The sequence below is a fragment of the Brassica napus genome, chromosome C6, assembly GCF_020379485.1.
Source record: "Brassica napus cultivar Da-Ae chromosome C6, Da-Ae, whole genome shotgun sequence".
Lineage (NCBI taxonomy): Eukaryota > Viridiplantae > Streptophyta > Magnoliopsida > Brassicales > Brassicaceae > Brassica > Brassica napus.
The window spans coordinates 46060439-46081358 of record NC_063449.1 but is presented as its reverse complement, the minus strand read 5'-3'; the positions used below and the strand labels follow the sequence as shown (position 1 = coordinate 46081358).

The 20920-nt window shown below is 37.2% G+C and overlaps 1 protein-coding gene and 3 long non-coding RNA genes across 5 annotated transcripts; 3 read left to right on the top strand and 1 right to left on the bottom strand.

The window, feature by feature from the left end:
- Positions 1-2734: 2734 nt before the first annotated feature.
- LOC125589159 lies at positions 2735-3024 on the top strand. The gene is made up of 2 exons (XR_007325336.1): positions 2735-2800; positions 2878-3024. It is a non-coding gene; the product is annotated as an uncharacterized LOC125589159 (long non-coding RNA).
- A 1977-nt stretch (positions 3025-5001) lies between these two features.
- Positions 5002-8182, top strand: LOC125589158. 2 transcript variants are annotated; one of them, XR_007325334.1, is made up of 5 exons: positions 5002-5047; positions 5676-5953; positions 7435-7530; positions 7673-7709; positions 7999-8182. It is a non-coding gene; the product is annotated as an uncharacterized LOC125589158 (long non-coding RNA). The 2 variants fall into 2 exon arrangements; XR_007325335.1 differs by lacking the exons at positions 5002-5047; positions 5676-5953 and having other exon boundaries at positions 7349-7530.
- A 5030-nt stretch (positions 8183-13212) lies between these two features.
- On the bottom strand, positions 13213-17724 carry LOC125589157. Its single transcript, XR_007325333.1, has 5 exons — positions 16366-17724; positions 16178-16282; positions 16011-16099; positions 15803-15927; positions 13213-13885 (listed from the first exon to the last, which is right to left on the bottom strand). It is a non-coding gene; the product is annotated as an uncharacterized LOC125589157 (long non-coding RNA).
- On the top strand, positions 17725-19080 carry LOC125589156 (nucleolin 2-like). The gene is made up of 5 exons (XM_048761486.1): positions 17725-17884; positions 17959-18099; positions 18174-18350; positions 18433-18722; positions 18813-19080. The coding sequence occupies exons 1-5, from the start codon at positions 17790-17792 to the stop codon at positions 18884-18886; spliced, it is 777 nt and encodes a 258-aa protein (XP_048617443.1). The 5' UTR covers positions 17725-17789; the 3' UTR covers positions 18887-19080.
- Positions 19081-20920: the final 1840 nt, after the last annotated feature.

Here is a 20920-nt window from a genome sequence, read left to right as displayed (position 1 = left end):
AATAAATAATATCTATAAAACTATGGGCTTTTTCAAGTCTTTTAGCTCCGCTGATATTAATGTGTCTTTAAAAAAACTCGTTGGGTTTAACTGGGCCAAGAATAAACAATACCTCGGTATTCGTCGATGCGGTGTACAACAATACGTACAGCTCTGTAACGTCGCTCTCCAAGAACATGATTTTCCGGAGTTGAACTCTGTAGGTCGAATTGTCGCAGAGGAACAAGATTCTCCAATACTGTCCCATTGACCAGGAATGGGATAGCTGTTTCCAACGACCTCACGGACCCATTCCATGGCCTCGACATTTGTGCTCCAAAAAGTGAACTCCCTACTTTGTTAATCAAATACTGAATCGACAGGCTTGCATTGATATTTAGTTGTCCACGAAGTTTGAGCAGTGCTGCTAGCTGTCTTGTTAGGCTGATGGCCCAGCACACCTGTTTTTGGCGTTGATTGAGAACCTCTTCCATGATCCCCATATCACGATAGGTTACTCGGTCACTCATACTGCAAGAGGAAATGATAACATCAATTAATAACCATTTCAGTTTTTTTTTTTCAAATGAAAATCAAATGAAAATATAAACATTAAAGGCAGACGAAAGCAACAAATTAACAAAATAGAGATTTAAGCTTTATACAAGAACTATAAAGCTAGAGAGAGACACTAAAGCATGAACTTAGATAAAAGACAAAAACCAACCTTAAGAGTAGGGTTTTACCTTCAAACCTGCAACAACAAACACAAAGCTTTTAATTAAAGGGAGTAGAGACGAAAAGAAAACAAAAGAAGAAAAAAAAAACCACCAAGAAGATGAAGAAACGACGACCCTAAGTGTGCTTGAGGAGAATCAGAGAAGATATGAAGTGACAGAAACACAAAGCTTGTAGGGTTTTTTTCTGTCTTTGAGGAGAATCGGAGAAGATACGAAGTGACAGAAACACAAAGCTTGTAGGGTTTTTCGGTATTTGAGGAGAATCAGAGAAGATATGAAGTGACAGAGACCCCTATTTATATATTGTGAGAGTCAAGAGAGGGTGTTGTGTACTGTTAGGGTTTTGTTGTCTTTGGTTACCACACAAAGGGACAAAGCTCATGAACTTTTTTTTAAAAAAAATTGTATTTTTGGTTTCTTTGTCAGTGTTCCTCGAATTGCCTCATGACATTTTGAATAATTTAAAATTTTATTTGATGTTTTTGATTAAAAAAATGAGAAAAAAGAAACAATTTTATCTTGTACTACTGTACTGATACCTGCAGAAGGGAGGGAGGGAAAAGTTTTTTTTGTTTTAACCCTGGTGAAAAAGTTCTTTTAACCTTGGTGAAAAGGTTCTTTTAACCTCGGTGAAAAAGTTTTTTAAAAATACATTTTCCTTTAAAAAAACATTAGGGAAAATATTTAGAATTGGAATAAAAAAGGGGAAACAAACATCTCTAGGAAAATAGGGAAGCATTCTTGTGTCGTCTTATGCAAATATAGAAACTTGTTGCTATTCGTGTTGTAGACACCAAGGCGAACAAAACCTGCAACAAATACGACGTCGTTACTCAGGAACCAGAGAGGTTTTGCATATGTATGTATTATCCCTGTGAGCTGCACATTTTTTCATTAGCCCACACGATTTTTTCTTGAACTGTTGTACTCATATCCTCCTCTCGAAATTCGAACAGTAAGCTAACTTCCTTCTTACTGATCAAATCTAGAGAAGAACCGTCGCTTATTACAACTTACTGGCAATGGAACGAAAGACCAAGTTTTCGGTTTTCATATAACTGAATCTCACATTATTTTTCCCAGCTAACCAATGCCAGAAACCGTACAATGATTGTGGTTCTCCGAAAAACTCGCCACTTGGTACGTAGTTCTAAAATCCAATCGCTTCCACGCGTAGGTCAGAATCAAAAACTGATCACTCGTCTTCCTTTTCTCACGGTAGTGGTTCAGAAACCCGTAACGATCTTATATCGACTGAATCACCATCAAACCAATTGCAATAGTAAAAAGTACCGGGTTTTCGGGTTGGGTATTATCCGATATTGTTCTGGTCGGTTAATTTTCTTATGTAAATTTGAATGTCTTTTTTTTTTTTTTTTTTCCTGTAACGCCCCACGCTCATGCCGCACGCCTCTACTACTACCCTCACTTTCTTCTGGTCTCTGCCACCGTACAACACGGCCAGCTCCATCGCAAGACTCCTCACGCCTCCGCCACAGAGATTCAGTCATCCCATCACAACCTCACCCCAATCCCTACAACCCGCCAACTCCCCACCACGTCGCTTAGATCCGTCATCCCGACCACCTGCTCCTGCTCCGGCAGAACGGTGGAGACGTATTTCTCCGTGGCCAACGACACCTAACCAAGCTCTGTCCACAGTGTCAAGCCAGAGATGTCCAAAGCTGTAGTTGACATGTGTGGTATAAATAAATGTCTTCCAAATATCATAAAGCGGGAGCTTAGGTTTTGCCTCTTCGCCTCTTCTTCCACCATGGACGAGTATGGTAGCGTGAGATCCACCTACAGGGTTCGAGAGTGAGGCTGCTATGAAGAAACTCTCGACAAGTACGGAAGCAAGCCCCGGTAATTAATTCTTTATTTATTCTTGATTCTTTTCTTTTTTGTGTAATTGTACTTGTTGGTATGGAATTTTCAGAGCTATTATTTCTGTGGAGGGATACGACACTTGTCTGCCTGAGGAAGATATCAAGAGTGAATGACTAATCACTTCATTCCAATGTGGCGAAGTCTTTAATGTTATTGTTCGCAAAGACCTTCAGAGCCCTAAATCTCGACAGGTTTGTGTCTCTTTATATATATATTTTTTGTTGTGAAGCCTAAACTAAAAAACAGTGTTTTGTTTTTGTTTTAACAGACGTGCTTTGGTTATTCTTCTTTGAGATGGCGCAGAAGAGAAGGCCTTGGAACTTAATGGAACTGACATTGGTGGATGGAATGCTCTTGTTAAAGTTGAACCGGAGGAGGTAGAAGACGAGGAGGCAGAACTTTATGAATCCTCTCTGGCTGACGAACTATATAATGACCGCAGATTGTAAGTTGATTGCCCTTTTTTTTTTTAAAAAAAAATTATATTTGTATAGTTTGTTGATAACATATATGCAAAATTGACTGCAGTTGGTTGGCGTTACCGTTAGGGGATATAACACTTTCCTCCCCTGCAGATGAAGTCGAGAGCGCTTTGATAAAACATTTCTCTTCTTGTGGAAAGATCACCCATGTTTTTGTCTCTACTCTCGATAAGAGACTAATATCTATTTTTTAACCACAAGAAGAGAAGCTAAGGCGCTGGATCTTGATGGAAGTGTTGTGAGAGGATTCAAAATAGCTGTTAGGGGCTTAGCTACAATCTTTAGTAACCGTCCCCCTCCCCTCCGGTGAAATTTGTTTCGGCTACTGTGACCCAGGTACTTTGAAAAATTTCTTGTTTCTAATTGTTTCTTCTATAAGGTAAAACTTCTCTCATGAATTCTTGTGTTTATTTGTGTTGTATGTACTCATATGATTGAGTTTGCCGGCGTGATCCACGACAAGGTCGCTGCTTTTTAAGAAGCAGAGGATGTCTGTCTAGAAATCTCTCTCAAGAAGCTCTCTATCTTTGGTGTTTATTAATTAATAAATCGTGTGAGATTATTTACAATGCAACACCTTGGGGCTTTCTTACTTATGTTTTATTGTCAGAGCTCTCATATATTATGTATGATGAGCCGTTTTTGTGTGTCTGGATGATAACCTACTCTTAATAATTATTATCTTTACTTTTATTATTAGCTCTCTACGAATTCGATTTGATTAGGTAGACAGAAGCACTGAGACTCCCAATTAAAATATTTATAGTGTTGGATTTAAAAAAAATTGTAATGTGTTCTTATGTGTGTGTAGTTTGCTTTACTTGTTGTTTGGTTTTTAAACTGACTTGGAAAGCATCATATATCAAACTGACCAACACTTTTGCACCTCCTTCAATACTACTAGACAGTGACTTCAAAACAAGTGTTGAGAACTCAATCAACTTCGACACACGTTTAGGTTCAACCTCATCACCGAACTTAGACACAATCACGTTTTAACTATCCTCGACGTTCGTCTCCGATTCCGCCTCTGTTTATATCCTCTCCACTCTCTTCCGAAAGATCTATCAATCGAATTTGCTATCATGGCTATTGTTGCTTCATCTTATATGTATTATATGTTTATTGAAAACGGAAAAACATGATAACGTTTCAAAAATCATAGTAACTAATAACCCAAACACACAAAGAGCAGCACTACCTCTGGTCCTCTGCCCTACACCTATTGAGCTCTTTACCTGCATTGATCAAGTAGACAGACGTTGTTACCTTCAACGATTGTAAGCATACATGGGTTTGATGATTATCTCTCATAATAGTTATGTACCTTGATTTATCATTCACTCGCTTGGACATTGGAGCATTATTCAGCATGTCTGGTTTATATCAGTCAGCTAAGTTGTCAAGGATGTTCCAACAAAGTAGATGTTTAGGAAACAGCAGATGTCAAAAATGAGTTTATAAAGGACCTGACTCAAATGAAGCATGCTCAAGCTGTGATACCGAGAACTGTCAATTGGTTGGGCAGCCCATGGGCAAACCCATTCAAAATAAATATGGGCGGGCCGCAGTTACACCCCCAATATTATATGGGCTAATTGGGTAAAACCCACTTTGCCCATGGGTAAACTGGTCTAAACCAAATGGGTGTTGGGTTGGCCCAAAACTATTACTTTCTAGGGTTACGATGATTTTGGGGAAAATTCAGAAACTTTCAGATTCCAGACGATTTCTTCTGCGATAGTCTTCTTTCCTTCCCTGATCTCTCTTTTCTTTCCCAGATTCTCGTACACACGAATCAGTCCTACGCCGCCTTGTCTTTAGTTATTGAATCAAGGTAAGTTTCGATTCATCATTTTCTGATCAAAACGACGTTTTCACACCGAGACCCTTAAAACTAAATCTCGTTTTGATTGAAGGTTTCTTCTCTGGATAAAGACGTCATCTTCTTCTAAGGTTTAGCTCTGTCTCCATTTGATTCTCTTGAGATTTGGGTTTGAGGGTGAATGAATCTCGTTTTATATTTTGTGGTTTATTTTTAAAAATTCATAAGTCTCTCATTTCATGTTTTTATGGTTCGCTGTTTCAGTGTTCTTCGAATTGTTGAGAGACTCGTTTTGTGATACTTTTGTTTTCAAGAGTAAGATTAAGGGTTTGAGGGGAACGTGAGATTCGCTGCTGAGATTTTTTTTTTGCTTTTGAAAAAAATGTCAATATTTATTGGTAATTCATTACTCCTGCTCTTGTTTTCTAGTTCCACAAATGGCAAACGTTTCTAAAATTATTTAATCTAAGGTTCACTTAATTCACGTATCTGATTTCATAATGGATATGATCTGAATAGATTATCATATTTGTTTTACAAGTTGGTGAGTTTATTGCTTGTTATCTCGTGTTGTTGATGATGTCAATGTGAACTTTTTTTTTTTGTTCGTGTGGAACTTATGAATAGTTTTTTAATTATTATATTAGAAAGATTCTGTAATGTGCTTGCTTACTTGGGTTTCCTGAGTTAACTCATAGGTATCGTTTTCGTTTTTGTTGTGGGTTTAGCTTCGTTCTCATTTAAATATTTTTTGTTCAGAAAATGGAAGCTATAGACTTGAACAATGATGGTCAGAATGATGTGATGGATGAAGATATAGAGGATCATAAAGTTTTAGAGGATTCAGAGGCTAACAGAGGCACACAACCGAGACAAGTTCAGTCACGCCGTAGAGTCTCTAGGTGCTGGAAGAGTTTACTATACTTGGAGGAAGGCTGTCTGATGGTTCAACTAAGATCAGATGCAACCTTTGTAGAAGGTTTTACTTCTTGAATCTTCGTAGGAATGGAACCTCAACTCTGACTCGTCATATGAAGGTATGTCCAAAAGCTGTTGGAACACCTAGAAGTAGTGCTAGAAGGTGGATATGATGGTGTTTCGTGAGATGATAGCTATGGCCATTATAGAGCATGATCTTCCTTACAAGTTTAGAGTATACAGGATTAGAATGGCTTTTACTTATGCTAATTCTAGTATTGAGTATTGGAGTAGAAACACAGCACCTTTTGATGTGTTGAAGATTATGAAAGTGAGAAGCAGAAACTTAGGAAAATCTTAAATGATTTTCCTGGAAGGTTTCTTTGACAACAGATCTCTGGAGGCTTAATCTTATTGTTCAAGACGGCTTAGCAGTGATTGGAGGAGCTTTGCAGAAATCAGGGAGAGTGTCACGTTTTGTTAGAGGATCAGAAAGCAGGGAAAGAATGTTTCAAAACTGTGTGAAACAGTGGGAACCGAGGTCGAGGGTGATGAAGGTCTGGTCTTAGATGTAAGCACACGCTGGAATTCTACTTTCCTTATGCTTTCTAGAGCTATCAAGTTCAAAGCTGCACTAGGTAACTTGGCCGATGTAGAACCGAGTTATGTGAGCTGTCCCTCTTATTCTGAGTGGAGAAGAGTAGAAGTGATATGCGAGTTGTTGAAGCCATTTTTTGAGATTACAAATTTGATTTCGGGTTCCTCATACCCAACATCAAATTTGTATTTCAATGAAATTTGGAAGATTGAGTGTTGATTGAGAGCTCATGCAAACTATTCTGATCCTGTTATTTGTGAAATGGTGAAGTGTATGAAGCTCAAGTTTGAGAAATACTGGGAAGAATACAGCGACATCCTTGCAGTTGCTGCAGTTTTGGATCCAAGACTGAAATTTCACTTCTTAGAATATTGTTGTTTCTCGGTTTTGGATCAGTCTACTTGTAAGAGAAGGTTGGCTAATGTTCGTTCAAAGATCTATAAACTGTTTGGAGCTTACAAGAAAAACCAGAGAATTAGTAGTGCTGCAACAACTTCGCAAGGAGAAATACCCGATGTTCCTACCGTTTATGGGGTAAGTTATGCTCTGTAGTAATTTCTGATAAGTGTTATGAATTTCTGATATCATATAAGTGATGTTTAACCTGTTTTCAGGGCTTCTACGCCTTCTTTTCTCAGAAAGCTGTTGGCAATGGCAAGTCTGCTCTCGACATATATCTAGATGAGCCATTGCTTGACATGGCCGCTTACAAGAACTGAATGTGTTACATTACTGGAGAGACAACTCAGCTCGGTTCAAAGAGTTGGCAACAATGGCACGAGAGGTTCTGAGTATACCCATAACAACTGTTGCTTCAGAATCATCGTTTAGCATTGGTAGTTGAGTCCTTAACAAGTACAGAAGCTGTTCTTCTACCTACTAATGTCCAAGCCTTGGTCTGTACAAGAAATTGGTTAAAAGGTTTCCTGAAATGGGTTAGTGTTGGTTATAATCTATTCATATATTAAATTGCTTCAGAATCTTCATACTTTTTTTTTGTAGGTGATGAGTCTGTTGAGAAGACAGAAGAGGAGAAAGAAGAAGAGGATAAAGAGAAGGAGAAAGAAGAGAGTGGAGAGTCTATAGACTTGAATTGAGGTATGATTCTACACATTGAAATGTTCTAGCTATTGATCTGAAGATAAATGATTTAGTTTACTCTTGCAAGTTGCAAGTAACTTTTTTGAGTTTGTGGGCTAATGAATCTCATTTTTTGTTTTGTTTTGGATTCAAAAACCAGCATTTTCATTCACTTGCTGCCTCAGCTTGGTTTTAAGGTATCTCTTGGACTCTCTTCTTTGTTATTTATGCTCTCTGCTTTGATTAGGTTAGGCTAATTAACAATGTGTTTCTGCTTTGGTCATATTGAAAAGATCGTTTTGAAGTTAGTCTTCTTTGTCCTTACACTGTGTTCTGATTGCTATATGTCAGCGTTGTTAACACTGTGTTCTAATTGTTATATGTCATAATTGCTATATTTTTTCTCATTAACTTGGGTCAAAATCTTCTCATGTCTGGTTTTTATATCTGCAAAGGTTGAATCTTCTTTTTTGTTTGTTGTTGCAGGCTGCAAATAAGAGAGACAAAGTTACAAAGCTGGAACAAAGTGAATTCATAAACAGTGTTAAAAACTTAAGTCTTTTGAGATTGTTTCAGATTTTCAGATTTTTCAATGTTGTTTAAAGTTTCAAAATTTTACTACTCAATTTTGGATATTTCTATCATATTTCAATGTTGTTTAATATTTAAAGTGAGCTTAAATTGAATTTAAACAGATTTGGACCAATACTTAAATTGCTTATAAATGGCGGACTTGGGTTGTCCAGTTGGGTAATGGGTGTTATTGGGTGTGGGTGTTGTTGGATGTGGACTAAATATGGGTGTGGGTGTTTTGAGCCCAGAAAAAAAAATACCCAGTTGGACATACCCATTTGGGTGCGGTCCAACCCAACTGACAGGCCTTACCATCCTGTTCCAAGATATTCGGAAAAGCCACAAACAAACTTTCAGTTACAATCATGAGAAATCATCAACACAAGATAATTAAGTTTATCAAAATAGAACACATCACATCAAGGGTAAAAACATATACATTCTTGAAATTTACGAATCAAGACGATCTCCTTCCAGATGTTATCATTGGTGAATCCTAAAGAAGAAGAAAAAAACTATATCTTGATCCATCGATAATGATTCTACATGAAACATATGCACTTATAAATCATAGCTAGTGACTGTGACAAACAAAAGCACGAACTGCATATATATATATATTCACTTGTTACAAAGGCAGAAGGACTAACTAATCAAACTTCAAAACTTATATATATTTTTTTTTGAAAAATACAGCGTCACAGCATTTTGACTAGCTAATAGTTTTTAATGTGCTCCTTCGTGACTTTTTCAATATAAATGCAATGGAAAATTTGTTAGAAATTAGAATAAGGAATTTCGAATAACTTTTAGTTTTGTTTCGTATAAAAAAGACGCTTGATATAATTTAGTACACCAAACAAAAAGAAAAGCAAAGGAAGAGAGAGAATGGATCAAAGAGAATGTGGTGGGACTATTGCCCAAATGTGTATGTGCTAGGTTTTTCGAGACGTAAGAGCACCTCCAATGGTGTTATCCACCATTGGAGTCCTTAGCATTAATTTAATTTTTTTTTTTGAATAGTTAAGGACTCTAATCAGAAATATTGGTCCAATGGTCTTATCTGGAATCCTTAAAAAAAAAAAAATTTAAACAAGAAAATTTGAAAATGTTATTTTTATTGAAACACAAAAAAAAAACATACAACTATCAAACATTTTCATCATTAAATTTGTTCCAAATATTTTGAATCAAATCAAATTTAAGTTGTTCATGTATATGTTGGTCACGAACTTGGCTACGAATTTCAAGCATAGCACGAAGATTTGAAGGCTTGCGAGCATATGACATATCCACCTCTGAAGTTCTACTCGATTCGCCTTCCTCAAACTCTGATATATCACACTGAGTATATCCATTGCGTTCATTTTCTACGATCATATTGTGCAGTATGATACATGTTCGCATAACCATCCCGATTTGTCTCTTGTCCCACAAAATAGCCGGGTTTTTGATTATTGCAAATCGAGCTTGCAATACTCCAAAAGCACGCTCCACGTCTTTTCGGGTTGACTCTTGTACTTTAGCAAATAACTGTTCTTCTGGACTTTGAGGGTTTGAGATAGATTGGATAAATGTTGACCATCTTGGATATATACCGTCTCTGAGGTAGTAAGGCAATCCATAATGGTGTCCGTTGACCTGGTATTGTACCCTTGGAGCTCTACCTTCGAAAATGTCATCAAAAACAGGAGATCGATCGAGGACGTTAATATGTTTAAGTTAAGGGATTAACTTGTTGTATATTGATGCTTGTTACTTGCTTGTTGCTTCTTGGTTGCATCAACTTGATGCGATCAACTTGGGATTAACTTGCTTCTTGGTTGCGTCAACTTGTTGTATATTGATGCTTGTTAACTTATGGTCTTTTGTGTTTGACAAATTGATGCGATCAACAAGAAGAAGAGAAACTGCATTTCATGATAGTAGTTTGATACATAGATGGTTCAAGTTCAGACATGAAAGGAAAAACATACATACACTAAGTTATAAAGACAACACTTGAAGATATAAAGACAACACCCGTGAACTTCTTGTCTTGGTTCACATCCGCAAGGAAAAAATACATGACCCGTGAAACTAGTAGACAACCCGTGACCTCTTCTCTTGTACTCTTGACAACCCGTGACCTCGTCTCTTTACTCCACCTGAAACAAAGCATTTCATATCAGTCAACAGTTCATATCACAACAAAGTAAACTATAATGCAAGCAAAGCTAAACAAACATCACTCATGAAGACAAAGCTAAGACAAACCATCACTCATGACAACAATTAAGACAACAATTTATTTTTGAGAGCTGATTCCATCTCATCGAGGGGCTCCGGCTTTGCAAGCAACCTCTCCAGCAAACTTTGCCTTGAGATTTTGCTATCTCTCATAAGTCCCTTCTAGCTGCGAGAACTCCTCATCTTTTCTAGTTTTTTGCCTCTTACCCCGCGGCCTTAGCAGCCTTGACACCAACTGGTCTATCTTCTGGCTCTGGCACAGGCACTTCAGGAGCCTTCCGCTTATCCTTGTCCTTCTCCATATAAGTGGAGCACCACTTAACATCATGCCTAAGCTCCCCTCCACGCGTGTTCTAAGGTGAACTTCATGTTCTGGTCGCTGTTGAAGATATCCAAGGCTGCCTTCATGACGTCGTTTTCACTTTGCCCGATTTTTGATGTGAACTTCATGTTCTGGTCGCTGTTAAAAACCAAACTTTTAAAGAAAACCCTAATTCGATTTGAACAATTTGGGTTTTCTCAATCCCCAACCTCTAATCGCCTCGACAACATCAAACCATCACCAACAGAAGAAGAAAATAGAAACCCCCGACGAAAACCCTAATTCGATTGAAATCCCCAAAATAATTTCAAACCCTAAATCGGTTTAACGCCATAATCGAACCCTTTAAACCGATGAAATTGATAAGAAACAACCACTGAACGAAATCAAAAAGAAGGAGAGGTCGGATTACCTTCCAAAAGGCCGGTCGTGACTCGCCTCTCTATCGCCTCTTTGTCGCGTCTCGGGTTTTTTTTTCTTGCCTCGACAAAGTGAAAGACGATGCGTCTTTCTTTCTCTTCCCACACGAAACATCATCGCCCTCTCAGCCAATCAGAGCCTGCCAGCGCATTATGGACCCGAGCGGACTAATCCTTAACTTAGGATTAATCCTTAGCTTTAGGGGTTATTTTAATAGTTTTTTAATCGGCGAATGGAAGAGATTATGGCTAAGGACCCCCTTAAATCATGCGTTGGACGTGCTCTAAGTAGCCTTGCGTTCCTTGGATATGTCTGGTCAACTAAAGATCAACGTCACCTTCCAAGTTCTTGTGGATATGAGGCGGCGTCACGTAGTTGTGCAAGTAGCCCAACGCCTTCCGACAGATCTCCACTCTCTGTCTCCATGTCAGAGCCTTCTTCTTGTTCGACGAGTGAAGCCAGTCTCTCTCTGACCGATCCGTTCTTCGAGAGACGGATGATGTTGGAATGGTTCAGCTTCTTCAAGAGACTGATCTCAGAGGAAGAGACGTCTCCTTTGATCACCTTGCGTTGTCGCCGTTGATCTTGTTCGAAGCTCGTGGAACCTGTAAAGGCCACCGCCGGAGCAGGAGCAGGTGGTCGGGATGACGACTAAGCGACGGGTGGGGATTGTGGCGGTTTAGGGAGGTGAGGTTGTTGATGGACTGAATCTCTGTGGCGGAGGCGTTGAGGAGTCTTGCGATGGAGCTGGCCGTGTTGTACGGTGGTAGAGACCAGAAAGTGAGGTAGTAGGAGGCGCGCGGCATGAGCGTGGGCCGTTACAGGAAAAAAAAAAGACATTCAAATTTACATTACAGAAAATAACCGACTCCAGAACAATATCGGATAATACCAAACCCGAAAACCCGGTACTTTTTACTATTGCAATTGGTTTGATGGTGATTCAGTCGATATAAGATCATTACGGGTTTCTGAACCACTATCGTGAGAAAGAAGGAAGACGAGTGATCAGGGCTTCTATAATCTCAACTGTGAGGTTTTTGATTCTGATACTTACGCGTGGAAGCGATTGGATTATTTAGAACTACGTACCAAGTGGCGAGTTTTTTCGGAAAACCACAATCATTGTACGGTTTCTGGCATTGGTTAGCTGGGAAAAATAATGTGAGATTCAGTTATGTATGCAAAACCGAAACTTGGTCTTTCTTTCCATTGCCAGTAAGTTGTAATAAGCGACGGTTCTTCTCTAGATTTGATCAGCTAAGAAGTAAAGTTAGCTCTACTTTGTTCGAATTTCGAGAGGAGGATATGAGTTACAACAGTTCAAGAAAAATCGTGTGGGCTAATGAAAAGATGTGCAGCTCACAGGGATAATACATACATATGCAAAACCTCTCTTGTTCCTGAGTAACGACGTCGTATTAGTGGCAGCTTTTGTTCGCCTTGGTGTCTACAACACGAATAGCAACAAGTTTCAATATTTGCATAAGACGACACAAGAATGCTTGCCTATTTTCCTAGAGATGTTTGTTTTCCCTTTTTTATACCAATTCTACATATTTTCCTTAATGTTTTTTTAAAAGAACTTTTTCACCAGGGTTAAAACAAAAAAACTTTTCCCTCTCTCCTCTCTGCAAGTATCAGTACAGTACAAGTACAAGATAAAGCTGTTTCTTTTTTCTCATTTTTTTTTAATCAAAAACATAAAATAAATTTTAAATTATTCAAAACGAAATGGTCATGAGACAATTCGAGGGATATGAGTTTCACACTGACAAAGAAACCAAAACTACAATTTTTTTTTAAAAAAAGTTCATGAGCTTTGTCCTGTTGTGTGGTAACCAAAGACAACAAAACCCTAACAGTACACACAACACCCTCTCTTGACTCTCACAATATATATATAGGGGTCTCTGTCACTTCATATCTCTCTGATTCTCCTCAAATACAGAAAAACCCTACAAGCTTTGTGTTTCTGTCACTTCGTATCTTCTCCGATTCTCCTCAAAGACAGAAAAAACCCTACAAGCTTTGTGTTTCTGTCACTTCATATCTTCTCCGATTCTCCTCAAACACATCTCTTACACACTTCGGGTCGCTGTTTCTTCATCTTCTTGGTGGGTTTTTTTTTCTTCTTTTGTTTTTCTTTTCGCCTCTACTCCCTTTAATTAAAAGCTTCGTGTTTGTTGTTGCAGGTTTGAAGGTTAAACTCTATTCTTAAGGTCGGTTTTTGTCTTTTATCTAAGTTCATGCTTTAGTCTCTCTCTCTAGCTTTATAGTTCTTGTATAAAGCTTAAATCTCTATTTTGTTAATTTGTTGCTTTCGTCTACCTTTAATGTTTATATTTTCATTTCAAAAAAAAAAAAAGCTGATATTAATGTGTCTTTAAAAAAACTCGTTGGGTTTAACTGGGCCAAGAATAAACAATACCTCGATATTCGTCGATGTGGTGTACAACAATACATACAGCTCTGTAACGTCGCTCTCCAAGAACATGATTTTCTGGAGTTGAACTCTGTAGGTCGAATTGTCGCAGAGGAACAAGATTCTCCAATACTGTCCCATTGACCAGGAATGGGATAGCTGTTTGCAACGACCTCACGGACCCATTCCATGGCCTCAGCATTTGTGCTCCAAAAAGTGAACTCCCTACTTTGTTAATCAAATACTGAATCGACAGGCTTGCATTGATATTTAGTTGTCCACGAAGTTTGAGCAGTGCTGCTAGCTGTCTTGTTAGGCTGATGGCCCAGCACACCTGTTTTTGGCGTTGATTGAGAACCTCTTCCATGATCCCCATATCACGATAGGTTACTCGGTCACTCATACTGCAAGAGGAAATGATAACATCAATTAATAACCATTTCAGTTTTTTTTTTCAAATGAAAATATAAACATTAAAGGCAGACGAAAGCAACAAATTAACAAAATAGAGATTTAAGCTTTATACAAGAACTATAAAGCTAGAGAGAGAGACTAAAGCATGAACTTAGATAAAAGACAAAAACCAACCTTAAGAGTAGAGTTTAACCTTCAAACCTACAACAACAAACACGAAGCTTTTAATTAAAGGGAGTAGAGACGAAAAGAAAAACAAAAGAAGAAACAAAAGAAAAAAAACCCACCAAGAAGATGAAGAAACGGCGACCCTAATTATGTAAGAGATGTGTTTGAGGAGAATCAGAGAAGATATGAAGTGACAGAAACACAAAGCTTGTAGGGTTTTTTCTGTCTTCGAGGAGAATCAGAGAAGATACGAAGTGACAGAAACACAAAGCTTGTAGGGTTTTTCTGTATTTGAGGAGAATCGGAGAAGATATGAAGTGACAGAGACCCCTAGTGAGAGTCAAGAGAGGGTGTTGCGTACTGTTAGGGTTTTGTTGTATTTGGTTACCACACAACAGGACAAAGCTCATGAACCTTTTTTTAAAAAAAAATTGTATTTTTGGTTTTTTTGTCAGTGTGAAACTCATATCCCTTGAATTGCCTCATGACCATTTCGTTTTGAATAATTTAAAATTTTATTTTATGTTTTTGATTAAAAAAAGTGAGAAAAAAAACAGCTTTATCTTGTACTGTACTGATACCTGCAGAGAGGAGAGAGGGAAAATTTTTTTGTTTTAACCCTGGTGAAAAAGTTCTTTTAAACTTGGTGAAAAAGTTTTTTATAAAAACATTTTCCTTTAAAAAAACATTAGGGAAAATATTTAGAATTGGAATAAAAAGGGGAAACAAACATCTCTAGGAAAATAGGCAAGATTCTACATATTTTCCCTAATGTTTTTTTTAAAGAACTTTTCACCAAGGTTAAAAGAACTTTTTCACCAAGGTTAAAACAAAAAAAATTTTCCATCCCTCCTCCCTGCAGTTAATTAGTACAGTAGTACAAGATAAAGCTGTTTCTTTTTTCTCACTTTTTTTAATCAAAAACATAAAATAAAATTTTAAATTATTCAAAAGGTGATGAGGCAATTCGAGGAACACTCACAAAGAAACCAAAAATACAATTTTTTTTTATAAAAAATTCATGAGCTTTGTCCTGTTGTGTGGTAACCAAAGACAACAAAACCCTAACAGTACACAACACCCTCTCTTGACTCTCACAATATATACATAGGGGTCTCTGTCACTTCATATCTTCTCTGATTCTCCTCAAATACAGAAAAACCCTACAAGCTTTGTGTTTCTGTCACTTCGTATCTTCTCTGATTCTCCTCAAAGACAGAAAAAACCCTACAAGCTTTGTGTTTCTGTCACTTCATATCTTCTTCGATTCTCCTCAAACACATCTCTTACACACTTAGGATTGTCGTTTCTTCATCTTCTTGGTGGGTTTTTTTTTCTTTTGTTTCTTCTTTGTTTTTCTTTTCGTCTCTACTCCCTTTAATTAAAAGCTTCGTGTTTGTTGTTGCAGGTTTGAAGGTTAATCTCTACTCTTAAGGTCGGTTTTTGTCTTTTATCTAAGTTCATGCTTTAGTCTCTCTCTTTCTCTAGCTTTAAAGTTCTTGTATAAAGCTTAAAACTCACCCGTAGGACGGACCAACTCATAGTATATATAACTAGGGGCTGTTCAGTCCTACAGAAGGAAAATTATAATGAAAATTTTATTTTATATAAATATATATAATAAATATATGAAACATTTAAAAAAGTCTGTGTCAATTGAAAAATGATATTACAAACAAACTAATAATAAATATAATTCTGAGACGTTTAATGGGAAGTTGGAGATTATTGTTACTGACCTCTACTTCTACAATCTCTCTGATGGCTCCTTCTAGTTCTTTCTCAACCAGAGATTCCGCTTCAGCCAAAGCTCTCTCTCTCTCTCTCTCTCTCTCTGAGTCGTTTCTTGAATCACCATTGATCTCTGCGTACCAGAAAACAAAAAATGGCTGTTGGCATGAGAAAGAAAGAGACTACAGTTATGTTATTAGCTATATTCCTTGGTACCTTGTCGATTTGAGACGGAGCGTAATGAAGCATCATATCTCGTACTCTACTAAGCTGAGCTTGATGATGAAGAATGATAGAAGCTCAATCTGAAACATACATATTCCACGTGTCACAACTCGTGATAATGAATTATATTCAAGATATGATCAAAGAAGTTATAATACAAAATCTCTTGGTCAGATTGTGCAGCTTTGAGAAACCTCCTCATGAACACGTATGGAGTTGGCAAACAGAAATTGAATCGCAAAGTAATTCGCCATTAACTTCTCCTGCAAGTAACACAAACCCCATCAACACAATGATCCATCTTAAAGTATGTTGAGAGAAACCATTGTTATGATCATTTATTTACCATGTCAAGAACTTCTCTCACAGTGTAAACCTTGTCTGAGACCAAGATGAGATCATTAACAGCAGGAACTGAGATTTCTTCGTACTTGGATACCATGATCACTAACAACTATGGGTGCAATGAAAGTTATAATTCCTTAACAAGAAACAGAGAAAGAGAGTTGAGACTAAGAGAGAAAGTAACTTGGAAGAAAATGAATTCCCTTAGATTATAATTATTCATAACAGGGTTACATATATTTATACTACAGAAAGTGGAACCTCTAATTTGAAATACTAAACATGCAGAGGAGGAGCCTCTAATACTGAACATGCAGAGGTCTTCGATTCCCGGAGCATCTATTTAATTCTTCTCCAACAGCTATATCAGAATATTCTTTATATCTCTTGTCAATAAACAAATGTTTTGGAAATTTAAAGCAACTAATTCAATATTGGTCATGTCATCAGTGCTCAGGGTACTTGGGCATGGAACAGGAGGAAGGGGAGGCGCGCCACCTGTGAGGAGATAGCTCTTCGGCTATGAGACAATTCTATTCAGCATCCAGGGGAAGCAGCCATCTTCGGCTTTGTCGTTCATGCATCTTATGGCACATTTAAGTAAAATCTCGGACAAGAAGACAACCAGAGAGAGGAGAAAGGAACAAGTTCTGTATTTTGTTGGTTACTATTGAACATCAAGTCTTAGTGATTTTAACTTTCTATATAAAATAAATTCACTAAGAGCAATTTTATTGCTTAAGTTACTAATCGGACAAAACACGGTTAAGAATAAATGGAGAATATACAAATTGCTAGAGATAAAACATTCAACATATGTAGCTGTAATTAAAATGAAGTAATCGGTAGTTCATGGTTTGGTCGACATGGTCCAACCACGACCGCGACCGGAAGCACGGCCAGAAAAGCTAGGTGGCATGTATATCATCATTCTTCTCGCTCCACCTTTTCTTTTTGCTTGATACGTCTCCTCTGCACCATTTATATATAAACTAATTAATCATACATATGTTTGTAATATCATTTTTCTATTGACACATACTTTTTTTAAATTGTTTCATATATTAATATATATATTTATTATATATATTTATATAAAATAATTTTCATTATAATTTTCCAGACAACCACTAGTTATATATATTTTCAAAGACAAGATTAAAATTGATAAATATTTTTTTTTAAACCTAAATGGGCAGAGATATATTTTTAAAATTTTTTTTAAAAAAATTGAAATATAAATTTCGAGTTTTTTTTTTCCAATCGGTCCTAATCCACAATCAAAACCTAAATGGGCTAAGACCAAAAGGCCCAATTTTATTTTCCGGGGGCGTCCAAAGCTGTAGTTGACATGTGTGTGTATAAATAAATGTCTTCCAAAATATCATAAAGCGGGAGCTTAGGGTTATTGCCTCTTCTTCCACCATGGACGAGTATGGTAGCGTGAGATCCACCTACAAAGGGTTCGAGAGTGAGGCTGCTATGAAGGAAACTCTCGACAAGTACGGAAGCAAGCCCCGGTAATTAATTCTTTTATTTATTCTTGATTCTTCTTTTTTTGTGTAATTGTTAATTGTTGGTATGGAATTTTCAGAGCTATTATTTCTGTGGAGGGATACGACACTTGTCTGCCTGAGGAAGATATCAAGAGTGAATTGACTAATCACTTCAATTCATGTGGCGAAGTCTTTAATGTTATTGTTCGCAAAGACCTTCAGAGCCCTAATCTCGACAGGTTTGTGTCTCTTTTATATATATTTTTGTTGTGAAGCCTAAACTAAAAAACAGTGTTTTGTTTTGTTTTAACAGACGTGCTTTGGTTATTCTTCTTGGAGATGGCGCAGAAGAGAAGGCCTTGGAACTTAATGGAACTGACATTGGTGGATGGAATGCTCTTGTTAAAGTTGAACCGGAGGAGGTAGAAGACGAGGAGGCAGAACTTTATGAATCCTCTCTGGCTGACGAACTATATAATGACCGCAGATTGTAAGTTGATTGCCCTTTTTTTTTTAAAAAAAAATTATATTTGTATAGTTTGTTGATAACATATATGCAAAATTGACTGCAGTTGGTTTGGCGTTACCGTTAGGGGATATAACACTTTCCTCCCTGCAGATGAAGTCGAGAGCGCTTTGATAAAACATTTCTCTTCTTGTGGAAAGATCACCCATGTTTTTGTCTCTACTCTCGATAAGAAGACTAATATCTATTTTTACCAACAAGAAGGAGAAGCTAAGGCGCTGGATCTTGATGGAAGTGTTGTGAGAGGATTCAAAATAGCTGTTACGGGCTTAGCTACAATCTTTAGTAACCGTCCCCCTCCCTCCGGTGAAATTTGTTTCGGCTACTGTGACCCAGGTACTTTGAAAAATTTCTTGTTTCTAATTGTTTCTTCTATAAGGTAAAAACTTCTCTCATGAATTCTTGTGTTTATTGTGTTGTATGTAGCTCATATGATTGAGTTTGCCGGCGTGATCCACGACAAGGTCGCTGCTTTTAAGAAGCAGAGGATGTCTGTCTAGAAATCTCTCTCAAGAAGCTCTCTATCTTTGGTGTTTATTAATTAATAAATCGTGTGAGATTATTACAATGCAACACCTTGGGGCTTTCTTACTTATGTTTATTGTCAGAGCTCATTATATTATGTATGATGAGCCGTTTTTGTGTGTCTGGATGATAAACCTACTCTTAATAATTATTATCTTTACTTTTATTATTAGCTCTCTACGAATTCGATTTGATTAGGTAGACAGAAGCACTGAGACTCCCAATTAAAATATTTATAGTGTTGGATTTAAAAAAGAATTGTAATGTTTTCTTATGTGTGTGTAGTTTGCTTTACTTGTTGTTTGGTTTTTAAACTGACTTGGAAAAGCATTCATATATCAAACTGACCAACCACTTTTGGCACCTCCTTCAATACTACTAGACAGTGACTTCAAAACAAGTGTTGAGAACTCAATCAACTTCGACACACGTTTAGGTTCAACCTCATCACCGAACTTAGACACAATCACGTTTTAACTATCCTCGACGTTCGTCTCCGATTCCGCCTCTGGTTTATATCCTCTCCAACTCTCTTCCGAGAAGATCTATCAAATCGAATTTGCTATCATGGCTATTGTTGCTTCATCTTATATGTATTATATGTTTATTGAAAACGGAAAAAACATGATAACGTTTCAAAAATCATAGTAACTAATAACCCAAACACACAAAGAGCAGCACTACCTCTGGTCCTCTGCCTACACCTATTGAGCTCTTTACCTGCATTGATCAAGTAGACAAGACGTTGTTACCTTCAACGATTGTGAAGCATACATGGGTTTGATGATTATCTCTCATAATATTATGTACCTTGATTTTATCATTCACTCGCTTGGACATTGGAGCATTATTCAGCATGTCTGGTTTATATCAGTCAGCTAAGTTGTCAAGGATGTTCCAACAAAGTAGATGTTTAGGAAACAAGCAGATGTCAAAAATGAGTTTATAAAGGACCTGACTCAAATGAAGACATGCTCAAGCTGTGATACCGAGAACTGTCAATTGGTTGGGCAGCCCATGGGCAAACCCATTCAAAATAAATATGGGCGGGCCGCAGTTACACCCAAATATTATATGGGCTAATTGGGTTAAAACCCAACTTTGCCCATGGGTAAACTGGTCTAAACCAAATGGGTGTTGGGTTGGCCCAAAACTATTACTTTCTAGGGTTACGATGATTTTGGGGGAAAATTCAGAAACTTCAGATTCCAGACGATTTCTTCTGCGATAGTCTTCTTCCTTCCCTGATCTCTCTTTTTCTTTCCCAGATTCTCGTACACACGAATCAGTCCTTACGCCTTGTCTTTAGTTATATGAATCAAGGTAAGTTTCGATTCATTCATTTTCTGATCAAAAACGACGTTTTCACCGAGACCCTTAAAACTAAATCTCGTTTTTGATTGAAGGTTTCTCTTCTGGATAAAGACGTCATCTTCTTCTAAGGTTTAGCTCTGTCTCCATTTGATTCTCTTGAGATTTGGGTTTGAGGGTGAATGAATCTCGTTTTATATTTTGTGGTTTATTTTTAAAAATTCATAAGTCTCTCATTTCATGTTTTTATGGTTCGCTGTTTCAGTGTTCTTACGAATTGTTGAGAGACTCGTTTTGTGATACTTTGTTTTCAAGAGTAAGATTTAAGGGTTTGAGGGGAACGTGAGATTCGCTGCTGAGATCTTTTTGCTTTTGAAAAAAAATGTTCAATAATTTATTGGTAATTCATTAAGCTCCTGCTCTTGTTTTCTAGTTCCACAAATGGCAAACGTTTCTAAAATTATTTAATCTAAGGTTCACTTAATTCACGTATCTGAATTTCATAATGGATATGATCTGAATAGATTATCATATTTGTTTTACAAGTTGGTGAGTTTATTGCTTGTTATCTCGTGTTGTTGATGATGTCAATGTGAACTTTTTTTTTTGTTCGTGTGGAACTTTATGAAATAGTTTTTAATTATTATATTAGAAAGATTCTGTAATGTGCTTGCTTACTTGGGTTTCCTGAGTTACTT

Bases quoted from the DNA above. Each gene is read 5' to 3' on its own strand.
- LOC125589156 (XM_048761486.1), top strand. From the start codon at position 17,790: ATGGACGAGTATGGTAGCGTGAGATCCACCTACAAAGGGTTCGAGAGT. The intron at 18,351-18,432 runs GTAAGTTGATTG...AATTGACTGCAG, and splicing joins CTATATAATGACCGCAGATT to TTGGTTTGGCGTTACCGTTA. The intron at 18,723-18,812 runs GTACTTTGAAAA...TGTTGTATGTAG, and splicing joins TTTCGGCTACTGTGACCCAG to CTCATATGATTGAGTTTGCC.